The 18,000-nt window shown below is 37.7% G+C and overlaps 2 protein-coding genes across 2 annotated transcripts in view; one reads left to right on the top strand and one right to left on the bottom strand.

The window, feature by feature from the left end:
• The first annotated feature begins 496 nt into the window (after positions 1 to 496).
• On the top strand, positions 497 to 2,214 carry LOC132987558 (lipopolysaccharide-induced tumor necrosis factor-alpha factor homolog). The gene is made up of 4 exons (XM_061054672.1): positions 497 to 639; positions 1,144 to 1,173; positions 1,322 to 1,448; positions 2,041 to 2,214. Exons 2-4 carry the CDS (start codon positions 1,149 to 1,151, stop codon positions 2,147 to 2,149), a joined length of 261 nt encoding a protein of 86 aa, XP_060910655.1. The 5' UTR covers positions 497 to 639; positions 1,144 to 1,148; the 3' UTR covers positions 2,150 to 2,214.
• A 762-nt stretch (positions 2,215 to 2,976) lies between these two features.
• The window catches only part of LOC132954539 (uncharacterized), a 42,817-nt gene continuing 27,793 nt past the window's right edge, over positions 2,977 to 18,000 (bottom strand). The window contains exons 42-65 of the mRNA XM_061027114.1: positions 17,838 to 17,974; positions 17,616 to 17,741; positions 17,341 to 17,534; positions 17,171 to 17,259; positions 16,708 to 16,835; positions 16,440 to 16,567; positions 15,490 to 15,607; positions 14,577 to 14,792; positions 14,296 to 14,466; positions 13,493 to 13,642; positions 13,337 to 13,401; positions 13,054 to 13,183; positions 12,288 to 12,373; positions 12,053 to 12,182; positions 11,185 to 11,375; positions 10,869 to 10,959; positions 10,226 to 10,352; positions 9,956 to 10,143; positions 7,896 to 8,057; positions 7,681 to 7,817; positions 6,833 to 6,975; positions 6,635 to 6,729; positions 5,551 to 6,355; positions 2,977 to 3,875 (exon numbers count right to left, since the gene is read on the bottom strand). Coding sequence (XP_060883097.1) covers positions 3,796 to 3,875; positions 5,551 to 6,355; positions 6,635 to 6,729; positions 6,833 to 6,975; positions 7,681 to 7,817; positions 7,896 to 8,057; positions 9,956 to 10,143; positions 10,226 to 10,352; positions 10,869 to 10,959; positions 11,185 to 11,375; positions 12,053 to 12,182; positions 12,288 to 12,373; positions 13,054 to 13,183; positions 13,337 to 13,401; positions 13,493 to 13,642; positions 14,296 to 14,466; positions 14,577 to 14,792; positions 15,490 to 15,607; positions 16,440 to 16,567; positions 16,708 to 16,835; positions 17,171 to 17,259; positions 17,341 to 17,534; positions 17,616 to 17,741; positions 17,838 to 17,974 — 3,887 coding nt within the window. The 3' untranslated portion in view covers positions 2,977 to 3,795. The remainder of the gene's footprint in view (positions 3,876 to 5,550; positions 6,356 to 6,634; positions 6,730 to 6,832; positions 6,976 to 7,680; positions 7,818 to 7,895; positions 8,058 to 9,955; positions 10,144 to 10,225; positions 10,353 to 10,868; positions 10,960 to 11,184; positions 11,376 to 12,052; positions 12,183 to 12,287; positions 12,374 to 13,053; positions 13,184 to 13,336; positions 13,402 to 13,492; positions 13,643 to 14,295; positions 14,467 to 14,576; positions 14,793 to 15,489; positions 15,608 to 16,439; positions 16,568 to 16,707; positions 16,836 to 17,170; positions 17,260 to 17,340; positions 17,535 to 17,615; positions 17,742 to 17,837; positions 17,975 to 18,000) is intronic.

Raw genomic sequence — 18,000 nt, forward strand, 5'->3', positions numbered from 1 at the left:
TTGAATAGAGGGTTATTCAGCTCTAGTTTCATGCACTCAAAATCTCCCAGACTCTGAGATGTTTCACATGCTTTTCAACAAACCAGGTTGCTTAAAGTATTTTTTTGTGCTTATAAACACTAAAAACGGCCGTTTAAACACACAGCAGCAATTGTTTTTAAGACAAGGAGAGGGAGGGTTATGATGAAAATACATTTACACTGAAGAAAAGATTGTGTGTGAATATGTAAATCTACATTTTGTATATTGAACTCCAACTCATACAGTGGAACAAAATAGGTTTTCTCCTATAGGCCATGGCTCACTAAGAAATGGTTAAGAAGAGATAAAAACAGGTCAAGTAAAAACAACTGTTACTCAAGTCATGAAATGAAAAAAAAGTTAAATTTGGATTGCATCCCGGGCTAATAGAGTTTCAAGTTGTTCACTTAGAAATAAGAAAATCTACTGTGTGAGAAGGTAACTGTTAAAAGTGATGTTCCTCTATCACAGGGTGCGTTGTGGGGTTGGGTCAGTGAAGTCTGCACAGCAATTCAAGCGATCTTATGACCTGTGGAGAAGTAAACGAGGTTGGCAGGGAAGGTGAAGTTATACGAGGAAAGCTCTCGTCTCTGCAGGCAAACTTCTCCAACAAACTCTGTGAGTACAAGTTATTGTTAGTTTGTTTAAATCATTGTGTTAGTATTTTTATGATGTATAGTTGGTAATTTGTAGTTTTGTTATATTGAGAGATTGTTTGTAATATATTGCAGTAGATTTAAATGACTTTATACTGATTTTCTAATGCATGTTGAATGACACACACAACATAAATGTACATGAATGTCACTGTTTAAAACGTTTTGGGGATCAAAAATATCCTTAGACACTAAGACAATTGCTCACATCAAGAACTGTTCAAATTATTTACCACATATTAGGTGTTTTTAGTCCCAAAAAAAAGTAAAATTATATCGTGTTGTGATAGTTTATGAATAATCAATAATTATCAGTAGATGGAGATATTGTGTTAAGTTATTTGTCACTGTAAATAATTTAGAAGTTATCATTATTTGAAATCTTTTTGTGATCTGCAAATTATGGATTTGTCGCAACATGTTGCCCTCTGTTTTTTAATACATCTATCAAATCATTTGTTGACAGGAACAATGGCAAACATTCAAGTGCCTGTTGGTGAGTCCATACTGTGTTTGTGTAACGATCACTGTCAACTAAAAAACGTTTGGATTGTATAAAAGACGTTTAGCTTCTTTCCTCATTATGTAACTCTTTAACTTAATTCTATTCCTGAATAGTATCTTCTTCTTCTTTTCCATTACAGTCGACCTGCTGGGAGACAATCCAGTTCAGGTTTTCTGTCCAAAGTGTAATCAGACAGTTCTCACCAAAGTGGACTACTCCTCCGGTCTGCTCACGTACCTTTTTTGTGGAGGACTCTTCCTCTGTGGGTAAGAGGGAGTACAACTTTAATTGATCAATTCATTAATGCTGCAAGGCATTCAAAATGTTCTTCTACACAACAACTATTTGACACATAACTCCCTACACATCTTTCAGCCTATTAACTTAAAAAACGTTTTTTACCTCTACAGCGCGCAGCATTTGCCATAAAGCACCAGCTTTATCATTGTATATTCAACATCTTTCATTCTTTACTTATAGTATTCACCTTTTCAGATGCAGCATTAGCAGCAAAGCCCCAGTTTTTCCAGCATGAAGCATTCATTCATGGATAAAACGTGTGGTGCATTTCTTCTTCTCTTATTATGTTTATGGTTGGTATTTAATGTTGTACCTGTACATAAGAGAGCACAGTTCAACAAAGTTAAATTCCTTGTGTGTGTAAGCATACCTGGCCAATAAATCTGATTCTGATTCTGATTCATGATGTAGTTTATGTGACCATAAGAAACTGACTTGTGAAAGGCATTCACATTTAACCTACATTTTATTTCAATGATGAAATTATAAGACAATGTTGAATCATATATTGTGTGAGTATTTGATTCTGATTCTGACTATACATGTTGTCCTCTCCAGCTTTGTTCTAGGTTGCTGTCTCATCCCCTTCTGTGTTGACCGGCTGAAAAATGCAAAACATTCCTGTCCGACCTGCAAGAATGAACTTGGTGTCTATAAACGCTTATAATCAATATGACCACTGCACTCCTTTTAAGTGAACAAACAAACGCCTGCTGGTTGCTGGCTAAGAAAATAAAGCAAATTAAATCCCTTCTATGTCATGCATTTTAATAGAGTGAATACATGTTTGGACAATTGATAATGCAATATAGGGCTTTTATTTTTATTTTTTTAAGTTTTTAGACATATATTGGAAACATGAAACATTATTAGATCAAGCCTTCATTTATATGGTTTCCTTTTAGGATTAAAGCAACGATATGTAACTTCTCTGTTTGATTTGTTAGAATGGCTGAGGCGAAGACACAAAAGAGGACTGGGACAATGACGCTAACAACAGGGAAAAAGAAAAGAGTGACTGAGCCAGAAGCTGAGTCTAGTCTACATCCCAGCAGATATTACTCAAAACAGAGTTCAACATAACGTTAGACTATCGTTATCGGTGTCATCATCGTCTTATGTTTAACATCTTTATAGGGTGCAGTAAGTCATCTAACCCAAGTTATATTTCAGGTTTTCCAAACCAAATCCCTACATATTTTTGCTTTAAATCCCCATCATTACACCAAACAGCAAACACCATTTTTTCCTAAATCAACCAATTTTTAGATTCAGAAATAGTAATTGTATTAAATTTGAGTAATTAACATTTTTTGCCTTCTACCCGTTTTTTAATTGCTGCCTTAAAATAATTATAAAGTTAGACAGGAGAAACAGATGGTGTTCACTTGTGTACAACTTGGACTTACTTGTATCTTCATGATGACTGTGTGACTAAAGATGTTGTTGGTGTTGGTTACTGTACAAATAAAATGTAACTTCAAGTGACAAACGTTTACCTTCAAAACTCTTATTTATTGATGGCTTATTGAAGTCATACAGATCCTGGCATGCATTTCATTATTCAAGGAAATCTTGTCTAAAGTAAGTGTTTTCTGAACAATGGTAAATAGAATTTAGAAATACAGATAAAGCAGAAACTTTACTCACCTTAGTCTTTTTTTAAAACAAGTATTAAGAAGTTCTTATGCTCAAGATACATTTTCCAAACTCTTTACACAGCATAACATCTACTTCTGGATATGAGCCAAATTGTTTTCAGTTTGAAATCATTTTCTAAACACAAAACCATCCCTTCATTTAAAAGTGTAAGAGAGCAATACAAGAAAAACATTCTCATTGTTTAATATCCTCCATGCAAGCATTTGTGAAAAAAAAAAAAAAAAAAAAGATTTTAGAAATGTGTCAGTTGTGACACAACATAAATTGGGTAAATCTTATGGCCTCTAACAGACAGATGTTGTGCTTTTTGTATCAAGAGTTTTAAAAAATGGATTAGTAGTCAGACAAAAAGGATGTTAGACAATGTAAAAACTAACTCTTCATTCTAATATTAATAATAATAATGAGAAAAGCAATCAGCAGAAAAGGGGCTAGTCAATATATGAGCATTCAGGTTCTACATGAAAAAGTTTCAGAGCAGACTTTAATATGACTACAGAGAAAACATTATTTACATCAACTCTATTAGAAGCATTTCTTGGGGTTTGAGGTAACCTTGGCTGTCTTCATAGTCATCACCATCATCTCAGACAGTTTTTCCTTCTACCAGTGGATATATAAATCATTTCATAGAACCAGCCAGTTTCTTCTTCATGCTAGAATGTGCTGAGAAGTGAAGAGGGTCACGAGGAGAACAAGGAAGCAGAAGCCATCGCCTCGTATGCGGACACCTAAAAACAGACAAAAAACACCATCTCACTTAGAAAACAATTAATTTTCTTCATTAGCCAAACAATATATAGCATATTTTTGATTTATTCATTTAATGTAACTAATATTAGCAATCAGTAGCATTGCCAATATAGCTGCTCTCCCTTAAAAACCCCAGTAACTGAGCCCCATACCTCATGGCTACTTTTGCTCAGCAAGCTTTAAGTCCATCATTTCATATCAGATTGTAATTAAAGCATGCTTCTTGATTGCCAAACCGATATGACAACAATCTGAAACTTTTTTTTTTAGCTGTTACTGTCTAGCTTATTGATGGGTGTGTCCCATTTCATTTCAGGGGCTGCATCCTTCAGAGAGCGCATTTGAAGACATATTTCATCAAAGCAGTGCTTTGTAGTCTGTTCCATTTCAAAGGCTCTTTCAAATTGCATTCTCTCCTTTCCCAGGCCAAAAAACGATCCATACAGGGCATACTAGTGGACTCTCAAGCGGTAGATAATAAACAGTAAAACAAGGGCTATCAGCATTGACACAATAATAATGATGCCATTCAGGCTGGAATTAATTGCATTATCATAAGCTATTTTTTATCGTTTTCGGCACATCGTATTCATGCCACCTTCTTGCAGCTGCGGGGATCGAAAAAACACAGCACAGCTGGGCCTTTGAATGGCTCATTCCACTTAAAAAACTCACAGACGGCTCAGTTGACAAGTCAGAGTAATATCCACCTTGTGACATCAAACAGTTCAGTTTTTACTGACGCTTTTAGCTGTTTTCATTTACATTCTGATCTGTAGCGACTAGCAAGTTCCTTTTTCCGTGGTTAAGTTTATGATGTAATCTTCGATCTACTGGAAGTTCATATGTTTTTTTTTAAAATATAGGCAGGTTTGAATTGAACAAAAGGTGCCTAAAAACGTCAAATTATATTGAAAATAATAACGTAAATGAAGTTAGTAATGTTAGCTAGTTCTGGTGCAGTTATTGAGGCACACTTAGAAACACAAGGGTAAGGGCAGGTACAGGCTCTACCGTACAGCTGGTGAAGCAAAGAGGAAATCCTCCCTACACCAGGTGGTCTCAATTCAGTTCAGCCTGAATGGTCTACTCAGACTATGAAGGCTGGGTCATCAAAGGATTCTACTCTTGCATTGATACACGGTAGTAGTAAACTCGGATCTATTAGTGCAATAGATTGTGTCGTCTCAGCATGAGTTTCATGTTTCAAGCTTAAACACAAATCCTGCCACATGTTGTTCTGAAACAATAAATAAAGGCATGCTTTGAAATGCTCAAGACAGGTCAACCCCCATTTATGAAAAGAGCTCCACTGTTAGAACTTCCAAATGATCAGGAATCTCTTCTCTCATTCAGATATTGTTACCCAAAAAAATTAAAATACTGTATCCTTATTTATTACAAATGTAAGCTCTACCTTGGTAAAACTAATTCATTCAGTCCTCTCTAGCAGTTGATGACTGCGGTTTTACAATTTTTTTGGAAAGGTCATTAGTTGATTTTTGTTATCTAACCTTAGTAAGCTGACATTCTTATTTTTCCAAAGTTTAGGTGGTTTTTCTATAAACCTTTGTCTGTGTTAGGCACATATTTTTAAAAGGGGCAAATTGGTTCCAGATCATTCTTTTGTATTATGCAACTCTTTAACCTCACCTGTAGTGGAACTAGATCCAGCATTTGTTGTGGCTCCAGGATTGTTAGTTGCTGCAGGATTGTTGGTGGTTGCAGGATTGTTGGTGGCTGCAGGATTGTTGGTGGTTGCAGGATTGTTAGTTGCTGCAGGATTGTTGGTGGTTGCAGGATTGTTAGTTGCTGCAGGATTGTTGGTGGTTGCAGGATTGTTGGTGGCTGCAGGATTGTTGGTGGTTGCAGGATTGTTAGTTGCTGCAGGATTGTTGGTGGTTGCAGGATTGTTAGTTGCTGCAGGATTGTTGGTGGTTGCAGGATTGTTAGTTGCTGCAGGATTGTTGGTGGTTGCAGGATTGTTAGTTGCTGCAGGATTGTTGGTGGTTGCAGGATTGTTAGTTGCTGCAGGATTGTTGGTGGTTGCAGGATTGTTGGTTGCTGCAGGATTGTTGGTGGTTGCAGGATTGTTGGTGGTTGCAGGATTGTTGGTGGTTGCAGGATTGTTGGTGGCTGCAGGATTGTTGGTGGTTGCAGGATTGTTGGTGGTTGCAGGATTGTTGGTGGCTGCAGGATTGTTGGTGGTTGCAGGATTGTTAGTTGCTGCAGGATTGTTGGTGGTTGCAGGTTGGGTAGTGGCTCCAGGATTAGTGGAGGCAGGAGAGACAGTGGTGTCGGTGGTGGCCCTGCCTCCTCTAAGATCAATCCCCAGCGTGTCAAGATTTGACTGTAACTGAATTCTTATCCAGTTCCTTACCACTGTTTCGTTTTCATAAGACTTTAAGCCTGGCAGGTTGGTGCCTAGAAGTCCTCTGACATTATCAACTTCCAGGTTCTAGGGAAGTCAGAAAGGAAATATTTAATATATGGGTTCAGATAAACACTCACTTATTGAATGATAGATTCACACATGTTGTAGTCTGTCTTGAAACTATAGTATAATTTAACTTACATGACACCAATGTAAAATCCAGAACTCTTGTGAACAACAACCATGATGAGAATCTCTATCTAACTAGGTAATTAGCCAGGTAATTAATATGTATACTTCTTCCAAGAGCATTGATGACATGTGAAACACACACACACACACACACACACACAAATCACTGACCTGAATGACATTTGGATCCAGAGCAGTAAAGGTAGCCAGGTCCATACTGATATCGGAGACTGCCAAACGTTGGACATATTCTGAAGTAGCACCCCCTACAGACCAGAAAAGAAACAAACATTTAGATTGCAACAAACCTTGAAATCCAAATCAAGTCTTCTGCATGAAGTTTGGATGGCTGTAGGTTTTTTTGCCTACCAGTGAAAGGTTGTATCAGTTGGTAGGTGTCCGCAGGGACAGCAGTTGAGCGGGTGTTTGGGGTAAATGCTTTTTCCGCAATGATGAACAGAACTTGCTTTTTCTCTAAGGTACAGTTGGCCAAATCCAGGACTGCTGCGTTTCTGCAAGGGACATAAACAAACTGAGAATGAAGCGAGAATAATAACCGAAAATATTGAGCATCTTAGAACATACAGTATGTGCTGAATGCCAAGAATGTATCCTCTAATGTTGCAATCTCAAAGATCTCAGTTTCTTCTCCTTGCCAGCACATAAAGAGGTAAGTTACCAACGTCTGCAGAACAGCTAGTTATTTCGTTATCACTTTGTTACTTGTCTTGGACCCTTTATTACTTGGAGATTCTCCAATGGAGAACAGATTCTGTTTTCAAATTCAGAATTTGTTTAAAGAGATTAGATGATCTCTAACTCAACCTGAACCTCCACTTAATTTCCCCATCCCCATACAAGTAAAAGATTTCCATCAACCATCAATCTGTGGATCTGTCTATGTTGGGTAAACTACTAGAAACATGAGATGTTCTGTTATTTTTATGTTATGATTTGGCACCATCCAAAGCCCGATCACCTTTTGGTTACTGCCTCAACAGACTTTTCCTTTTGCATTATCTTTTAATCAGTGAAAGCTTCTGAGCTTGGTCTAATTTTTACTTACAGTTTAAAAAAAATAAAAAGCTCAATGCTTTCCTGAGCACATCATCTTTGTATTACACCCCTTATTACTTGACCGTAACTTGGTTTTAACAGACTCATATGTCATGTTACCAGTGTCCTACAAACAGACACACACGGTCCTGACTCCTTACCTGAGGCTTTGTTCCGTAATGTTCTTTAACACGTCAGAGTCCAGGGAACACAGGTTACGTCCTGCGATGGCGTTGATCGCAGCACTGCTCAGTGTGTTGCCTTCCGTACTCAGATACTTGGTGATGATTGCTTTAGCCTGTACGAGCAAATATTGATTTTGAGAATACACAAGTGATATGTAGACACCTTTCTCCTTAAACAGACTTAAACTCACCAGGTTCGGATCCCACTCTCCATCATCCGTGATCATCAAAGAACTGAGCGTGTCGATCTGAGTGATATTCCACATGTTGATGTCATCAATAGTGGCGACTCGGGACACTGCGCTTAAGAGTATAACCTGACTCTCTGGGATGGTAGAGCTGCCAGCGTAAGCCTATAAATACGACAATCAGCAAGAAGGCATTCAAGAATCACCACGAGAGTCAGTTATAGTGTTTAAAGGTCTCGATAAAGTTTTGACAGAATAGACAAAAAATATTTATAAGGAAGATGGAGTGAAGACAACAAAGAGACTATGTTACAGGATCACCAAACAAACATGTTTAACAGAGTGATTGAACTATGTAACATTCAAATTACTGTCAAATATTAAGTTCCCAACATTGCCAACATTAATGGTACATTTTTAAACATTTTATGGGTTATCACATATAAACACAAATAATCAAATCCCATTCAGATTTCAAACTTTTTTATCTTCCACATTTATTCACCAAATTCTTCAAGCCAAACAAATACAAGAAAAGTTATTGTGCTTCATTTTGAATGGGACAGATGATAAATAGAAGCTAACAAAAAATGGTTGGTATCAAAGTATTCATTTAAATACGAAGCTTTAGGTTAGGTATGCTTTATCCTGACTGAGTTCTCTTTACAGGCTTACATGTTACACAATAGATCATTGTATTAATGAGTCCTTTCCATTCTGATTCTCCTTCCTCCTTCCTAATTGATTGTAAGTTAAAATGGTTGGAACATCACAACGACATTATACACACTCTGTTTTTCTTTTTTTTCTTTTTATGCCTTTATTTAAGAGACCGGACAGTGGACAGTGGACAGAGCCGTAAATTGAAGAGACAGAGAGAGAGTTGGGAATGACCTGCAGCAAAGGAGCAACAGGTGGGATTTTCTTTTTAAAACAAAGAAATACTTCTACTCTAGAAGACTGCAACTATTATGAAGAAAATGGTGTTCATTTATTTGTAAATGTAGGATTTGTAAATGTAGGATTTAGGTACTTTGACACATTTGTAATCTTATGACAGATTAATAATGTATTCTTTTAAATTCTTCATATCTCAATGGGAATGTTGCCAGTAAAAGAATCTTTAAAAGAAATCAAATCAATTCCAAAGGACATCCTTCTGCATCAGGAGTTCTTGCACTTTAAGTGTATTGTCATGCTAATATTTCTGAAAGATATGAATACATATATAACTACTTATATAAGCATATAGTTTCAGGTAATAGAAGAGGGGTTGCAAAACTTTGCCATGCCAAGGAACCCCATATAGCATTAACCCCTGGTGGGGGATCCCCCCCCCCCCCTGCAAAAAAAATAAATTCCAAGTATGATGACAAATACAATACAAATCCTTATTTTTTATTTTCAACTACTAAATATTGTATTTATTTAATCATCTTTTTTTTAACATTCCTTTATAATATATGTCTTAACTGTAATCCACAGTAATAGTAGAAATAAACATAGCCTGTTCTTTTTTTTTTTTTTTTTAGATTTTTTCTCTCTTATTATTCATTTATTACGTTCAAATGTCTTTTGGTGTGTGTTATATTATGAATTGAAAGATTGCAACCCCCTGGTGGCTCAGGACCCCGCTTTAAAAAACACTGTAACAGAAAATATAACTTAGTTCTTAAAGATCAGTTTTGGCTTTTACACTTTTTACTGAAATAGTTACTGGTCACCCTGATTACTGATTTATTTTTTTGCTCTGTTCAGAAGTTTTGTCTACAGTTGCTCTATACATTAATCTATTCAACAAGCTCCACTGTCTAAAAGCCTCCACCTTGAAAGCTCACTTTAAGCTCCTAAAATAAACTTTTATTTGGTGTGTATTTTTGCTCCCCTGTAGACATAGCTGTATCACTATCTTTCTGCTGATTTTGTCCTTTTCATTTGACTGTTTTGTTTACAAAATATCTCATCCTGCTCTGAACAGTCAAATGTATCAAACCAGCTTAAAAATGTTCACTTGAGCTTTAAAAAGTTGCACAATCAAATCTCAGCTGGTTTCCATCTCTTACCTCTTTCAACTTGTCGAGAATAATCCTCTGAAAGCTCTCGTCATCAACCTTCTCAGTGAGTGCAGCCAAGCTGTTTTTGACAATGGTGGAACTGAGGCATCTGTCGAACTGTACTGCATCGTAGTCGATCGGGAACGCATCGTCACTAATAGTCACCTGAGTGATATTTCCGGTGGTGCATTCGTTTTCTAGAAACACAGGGACAATACATATAAAAAAAGAAATTCATGAAGATAAAACAAGCAGAGCGGATAACGGAATGGGACTCACCCATTGAGCGCCTTGATCTTAGTCTAAGAGACTTCCCTATTTGTCTCTTTATCCTTCTTCTCATCTGTCTTCTCAATTTCCTTCTATTAGTTCTCAGGAAGAACCTCAAGAATCTCCTCTTTGTTCTCTGGATACACACAACAACAACAAAAAAGGAGAACCCAACACACGTTCAAAAACAACCACCATCAACTTCAATCCAACACCAGATAGCTTATATTACGCCACAGACCAATGGAAATGCAGTCACTTTCTTTTCTTAAAGCTTTGGAAATTTGATTTGATTTGACATTAAGATGCATACATGATATCAAAGTTAAGAATCTCATTTAGAGCCCAAAAAAATCCAGGTGAAAATAAACATCCATAACTATGGACATACAGATTAAAACACGTCTTATTCAGTCATTTGAACCATTCAGGAAGACTGTTTGGAATTGGCCAATTATGTTTGATTGACAACTGTGGCTCTGCCCCCAAAGGGCGTAACACAGAAACACAGAACTCAAAATGTATTGCATAACTTTTTGTAGGACAAAACTAAAACATTGAAAAGATGTCTTACGCTTATAGAGGCTTACTATTATGTACATAAGACCTTGATGTAACACATATATTTATGTTGCATTTGTGTGTCTCTTACTCTGTTAAAGTTATCGTAGAAACTTGAAGTCAAATACAATGGTAACATGTTGAGGGCCTTCAGAGTCTCTACATCCCATGTTGATGGAGCACTGGTTTGTGAGAACAGTGTAAAAAAAGAAAGGGTTTAGACTGACATAGAAAGAAAAGGCTGTCTATGGTTTAAACTTGTCGCTGAATAAATCATTTATAGGAAGAATAGAGGACAACTAATGGTTGAAATCTGATTTGCTGATACAGTACAACAAGTGTCTTCTAATAGGTTTTTATAGTGTCTTTATGAACTAAATACAGATGTTTCGCTGCTGTCCACATACCCATGCTGTGTTCTCCCGCTCTGCAGCAGAACTTCAACAGCTGTCACTTGACCTGCAGTGAGGTCTGGGCAGTTCTGCAGTTGTTCCAAGATAGATGGGTCCGAGTTCTCGATGTAGGATCCATCCAGAGTGCAGCACATGTTTCCCAACACCGCTATGTTATCCTTTGTCAAACTCGTGTTTGTAATGCCCTTAGAAAATATAACCATTTAGAACAGTATTCAATGTACAGATTGCAGTATTATTTTATAATTAAAATAAAGTAAGTTTTCCCTTACTAAGTTATGAGTTTAAAACAAACCAAACAGTACATCTGACGTCTGATTGAAGGTAGAGGGAACAAATAAAAACTTGTGCGGTCACAGGCATTGTCTCTTTTAATTTAGTCTTTAGTAGTCTCTTGATTTATCTCAGTTTTTAATTAAAGGAGTTGAAAGTTATACACAACACTGTCTGGGTGTGTTTTTTTTTTTTTATAAATGATCAGACAGGAATACATAAAAATCTGTCTTTGAGTTGAATCAGAGTCAAATCAGATATCAGTTGCAGTTTTTTGGACATGCCTAGTGATCTCAGAACCAAAAAACAATCTCCATGAGTTGGTTATTTTGGTTAGTAAATAGAAAGTACTAGTCTGGAAGGTGGTGCTTGCTATAGTCCTAAGAAAAAAGGTCTGATTGAGGTCCAATCTTTCCTTTCGCAAATATCATTTGCGCCTTGTTTTAAACCTAAAGTGAAGACAATCTACTAAACTGTTTTAGACTCAGCCTGCCCTTTCCCACATTTAATCTGTTTTTTCAGTCTAGAATTTATAACGTCAGCAAACTAATCAGGGAGAGCAAATGTAATGTTCTGCTGGGGGACTCACCAGGCAGCTCCTGGCGTTATCAAACAGAGCGACCCGTTTGAAGCTGAGGGCTGAGGAGAAGATGCTGAAGTCTGCGTCTGCACACTCTTGGAAATAAGGCCGGCAGCTGCTCTGTGGCACCTGGGAGTAACTGTAGACGGAAAGAGAGATGGTACTTCATGCAAACTGCTCAGACAGTTAAGTCATTTTGACAAAACCTGAATTGAAACCTTTGTTGGACATAAATAAAACTCACTCATAGTACAGCAGCATGTCAGGAGGAAAGCCGTTGAAATCTGTGACATCTGCCTCTTGACGGATGTGGTTATACATGCAGGTCAGCTGATGTAAAGAAAAGAAACTGTTAAAGATTCTGAACTTGTGAAATATAGTTGTTGTTTTTTGGGGGGGAGGGGGGTCATTTTGACTTAATTTAGACAGGGTTAGAGTGAAACATTGGGAGAGAGAGTGGGGAATGACATGCAGGAATGGAGCAACAGGTTGGATTTGAACCAAGTTCGCCCGCTTGGAGGACTATTGCCTCCGTATATGGGACACGACCGGACCACTAGTCCATGAGCTAAGACAAACTGTCATAAAATAAATATGTAATTGCCTAGCTGCAGCATTACAGAACCCTTTTGAGGTCAGGTAAAGTTTTAAGTGCACTTTCAATCAACTCTCATTTTTTGTGGTGATATTAGCCTAGTGGTTTGTTCTCGCCGCAGGTACAGAGGCTACAGTCCCCAAGGCGGGCGGCCCCGGTCCCCAAGGCACACTTGTTTCCACTCAGCTCATCAGCCTGAATTTAGAAACCTGGGTCTTCCCTCCACTACTCTGACAAAAAATTCTGTGTCTTTAACGTAGTGCTCTGTGTACTTTCTTGCAGTTTTTTTTGACTCACTTATATCATGTATTTTTTTTCATACACATTTTGTTTTAATACCCTATTTATGAAAACTGATTCATTCACATGTGTCTATAAATGCATTTACTTCGCCAAGTCCCTAACACTTTCTCACCTGAGTCTCCACCAGGTTGACCTTGTTACTGCCCCTCCTCCGACTAGCTCTGATCAGCTTCTTGATCTGCCTCTTTGAAATGCTCCTCACCCCTGTACATGTGAACCCCTGCAGCACTGAGGAGGACAAGCTACACACACACACACACACACACACACACACACACACACACACACACACACAAACACACACGTTAAAATTTACTTTACTTTACTTTACTTGCAGAATGCGCCTGATTGGGGTATTTTATGTTGCCTATTATTTTATTGAAAAATGAACGTACGTGTTTGTACTTCCCAGAACGTTAGTTGATGTCTCAGCAGCTATAACATTGAAGAACAACACACTCTGGAAAAAAAGGAGAAAAGGATTGCGTAATGACATGAATTGCCAGTAGGTGTGTTCAGTACCAGAGTGTTTTAGTGATGCGTCCCCTTACCTGCTGCCGTTTCCATTTCTTTCGGTTAACTCTTGTGATAACAGTGTTACTGCTAGTCAAGCCAACCAGCCGAAAAGGAGGGATTTCAGTGGCCAGATCATCCGGAACGTTCTCTAAGATCATCTCAATGTTGCCATTCACTTTTATAATCTGAGAGGGGGTATGGGAAATTAGTTAAGTCAAATGTTGTTATCATCATTATTATTTTTGATACCTTTAAAATTAATTTGATGGATAAATGTTAGGCATATTTAATTTCTAGTGGTCGATATTCATAATGTGAAATTAGCTTTTTTCTTTATTAGTTGCTGCATGTGAGCCCCCCCCCCCAAAAAAAAAAAATAATAATTAAAGAAAAATAAAATAAAATAAATCCTCACTTTCTTTGGCACAAATGGCCCTCAAAGTATCTTTAAAAAAATGAAAATAATGTTAAGTCTAAAGGATATATAGTGTGACATAAATGAGCCTTATCTCTGCTGGATTCATTTTTCATAATCTACAATACTCAATCAGCAATTATTCCATATTCCTGCACTTCTTAATACTGTAAATGTGCTCTTCTTTTTTGTACACCTTGACTGTAGGACATGGACAGAATGTCTGGTGGTTGTTTTCTGTTTTTATTTTGTTTCCCTGACTTTGTCTCTGTTAACAGATTTTCCTTTTCCCTATGCAAGTCAGCAGAATAAAGGAAGTTATATAGAACATACAAAATACGATATCGTCTGTCATGAAAATAAAACTTGACTTTAACATTTACATTTCTCAGATGATCTGGAAAGGAAATTAAGCTGTCTCACCTGAGTGACAAGTTGCTGTAGGAGGAATGTCGGAGCAGACACAACGTGTTGCAGAAAAGCAACATTTGTAAGAGCAGAAATTAAATGTGAGCCGTTGAAGTTCCCCAACGTTGTAGAGGGGATACCACTGAAAATTGATCCAAGCATGATTAAAGATGAGGCGCTATTGATCTGTAAGGATTTAAAAACATGGAAGCAACACAAAATGAGTATTTTTCTGACCTATGTGCTCACAAACTAAAATCAAACCTGAGTTTAATGTGAAAAAACAGACAAACTACCTGCAGTCCTGAAGATCTCAGTAACAGAAAAATGGCCCGGACCTGCCCTTGATTCCAGCCTGTCACTGCACTGAAAATGCTGAGGGAATTTTGTATCTCCTGAGGATTTATCGTCATGATCTGACCTGTGGACAAGCTGTTGCTTTGACTGCCGAGGGCAGCAATGTCTGTGGCATCAATGTTGTCACCAAGATTACCCGCCAAGGCTGAAGTGATCTGCAGGGATCAGAAACAAGGCATCAGCTGAAGTACTTTTTCTGTGTGAAGTTGAGTTATGTTAAAAAGAAATTGAGAAGGTTGTTTGAATTTTCTGACTTCCATCGTTGGTCCTCATAACGCTTCTTCACTGAGACAACATCCACGTTTTATTTATTCTTAGGTACAAACTTTACTCAAAAGCCTTTTTGTACCCATATCATTCATTCCCTCAGAACCGTCATGTTTCCAGAAGAACCTAAACTTGTTTCTGATATGTCAGCCCCTTGTAAAAGATATCTTTTGCTTTAATTAAGGTTTAATAACAACACAAAATACACAGAAATGTCTTCCTCCAAAACAAACTACCCAGGATGAAAAAGAAAGATCCCTCAGTAGGTTTCCACATGTCATCTTCTGTTTTTCATGTTTGACTGAGAAAAGCGCTGAGCGAGTCATCTGACAGATATTTTCAGATTTTCTTTTGAAATAAAAATATTGATCAGCAACATTTCAACAATGTTCTTCTGATAGAGGAAAACAAATTCCATGAAAGGATTGTGAGCAGTCAGGCTAAATAGTACATAGACTATAATATCCACAATATGATGAGGATTTTAAAATATGATGAGAGTCAATTTTAAGAAACTGCACCACTAGAAACATTTTTTTTTAGAAACAACTTCATATCTCCTGTTACAATGTTTTTTTTTTTTACCTGTGGATCCAGGTCTGAACAGATAGTGGTCACATTGTGCAGAACTGTTATACTTTCTGCTTCAGTCAGCTGGGCGAAAGCCGGCCCAGGAACAACGCACCAAAACAACACAGGAAGTCTGCAGGGAGAAAATAGAATTAGTACACTTTACAGTTCAAGTAACTATTCCACACTGTCAAAGTACTCAACAACAAGGGGGGAAACCCTTACCTTAGTCAAACTAAGCTTTATCTGTACAATGTACTTACATCACAAGAAAATCAAAGTCACCATGTAGTAAAGCGGTTCCTGTGAGTATTTACCTCTAAATGATGTTAATTAATATCACTGCTGCATTATGGTGCATGTTACTGCTGTTGATGTTCAAGGTTATATTTATTTTTTTACTTTATATCCTTTTTTGTAATTTATTCCACAGGATCATGTTCTTAAAGATCAACATATTGTAGATTGAAAGTAAAGGATCTCTAAAATGTCCAAATATCCTCATCTCTATTTTCTTGGTGAGAAGAGAGGAAGGACAATTTACCCAACCTAAAGGAACAATCCTATGATCAGAAAAAAAAGAATAATTGGAGAAGCATGATAATGATAATAATAATAATAATAATAATAATAATAATCATAGCTTGGATTTATATAGCGCCTTTCAAGGAACCCAAGGACGCTTAACAAAAGTACAAAACGGGGGGCTGTAATAGGAGACAACAAGAGAGAAATAAAGAAACACATAAAGCTGATAAGTATTGGTAAAGTAGAATATGAAATGTATCGAATGACAACAGACAATTGTAGTGCAGAAAAAGTACAACATTTAGCTCTAGAGCAGAATAATTTCAATTTGCATTTAATGTTTTAATTTAATTGAGGTACTTCAGTGAATGTACTTCTCCTCCACTTTAAACAATTGATTGCTATGATGTGTAAAAGGCTGTTTTTTTAAGACTCACACTAAGGGGTTGAAGTTGCTGTCCTGTTGATAAACAAGCTCTGTGTAGTAGTTGGTGAGGTTGGCAGGTAAGACAGCCTGGTTGAAGAGGGCGATGTTCAGAGGGTTCACTGTGAACACCCTGATCACCTGCAGAGGGGGGACAGAGAGGGTTATGAACATGTAGACACTTTTTGGCTATCTTTTAGTTTTTTTCTTCCTAATTTCAGCCTCTGTGAACAACACCTGAGCTGCAGCTTTATTGTTTTAGTGCACATTAGATTCAGTACCTCTTGAGATCCAAAAGACAGTAAATCCTCCAGGGTGAGGAAAGAAATGAAAGGGCCGATGTACTCAGCAAACCATGCTGTAGAGTTCAGGTCTGGGTTGCTGGGATCGTAGCATCTTGGAACTGTGCCTGCAAAGACAAATACCCAATATTTCAACAGTTGTCCAAGGCATCTGTGTGTCTGCAGGAAAGGAATGAACAAATAGAGTGATTTGGCTCGGAGAATAAACTTTGAATGTGTCTGTGTATGATGAGGATCATAGAACTGCAACGTATAAAATGTGCACTGTTGCGCAATAGTACGATGTCTGCATTGGCGGATCGTGGACACATTGTATCCTTCAAGATCTGATATCGTCATATCCGAACACCTATGTGCAGTAAACACGTGTATTTCAGCTCTACAGACCGATTATAAGGACACAAAGATTAAAGTTAAAGTCAATGTTATTCTGGGGACTGACCTGAGGTGAGGTAACTCCTGATGGTGAGGAACACATCTAACCCCTGGAAGTCTGCAGCATTGAAGTTGAATTCACCAAGAATGGCAACTCTAAACAACAAAATAAAAATCAATCACACTGTTTAAAAAGCTACACTAGTGAGGATATTTTATGGTGAACTCTATACATACATCCTTTGGAAGGCGAGGCAGGATGCATTGTTTGTGGTCTGGGGGTTGATCAGACTGCTATCGAGCAGGTCTGTGTAGTTGCTGTTGATAAGACCACTAAAGAAGGCGTCCACTTCTGACCTCTCTGTGATCCTGAGAGCCAATGGCCAGACGCAAAACAGCGTGGGCCGCTGCACCTCCTCCGTGAGAATCACCTGTAGTGAACGTATACAGAAATATTACAGTATATCATCACTTTATGTTTGCAGGTCTGTGTGCGGAATTCTGGTACATACAGTCTGAAGGAAAACTGCCGTCTGGTCGTATACGTTGAAGATGTCACAGAGCGCTGTTTCATTGTCGATAAAATCAGGAATTTGGAGCAAGGCTCCAAGATCTGATGGAGGCATGGAGTTCACCAACTACAGGAAAACATTCAAATAAGACAAAGTCTTGACAAACTCAAGCAATATAATCAACTCTCCCTATAACTGACACGTCTACAATGGCATACCCACCTGGTTTGTTCTGTCGTGACTGATGAGGGACAGGAAGACGTTCAGTTTGGGAAGCTGGAATCCCAAGAACGAGCGCACCATGAACTCGTAAAAACTGCGGTTGAAGTTGTTACCGTAGCACTGGAGAGCTGTCGGTCCTGGAAAGAGTATAACTGAGGTTACG

Source organism: Labrus mixtus, chromosome 2 (genome assembly GCF_963584025.1).
Source record: "Labrus mixtus chromosome 2, fLabMix1.1, whole genome shotgun sequence".
Lineage (NCBI taxonomy): Eukaryota > Metazoa > Chordata > Actinopteri > Labriformes > Labridae > Labrus > Labrus mixtus.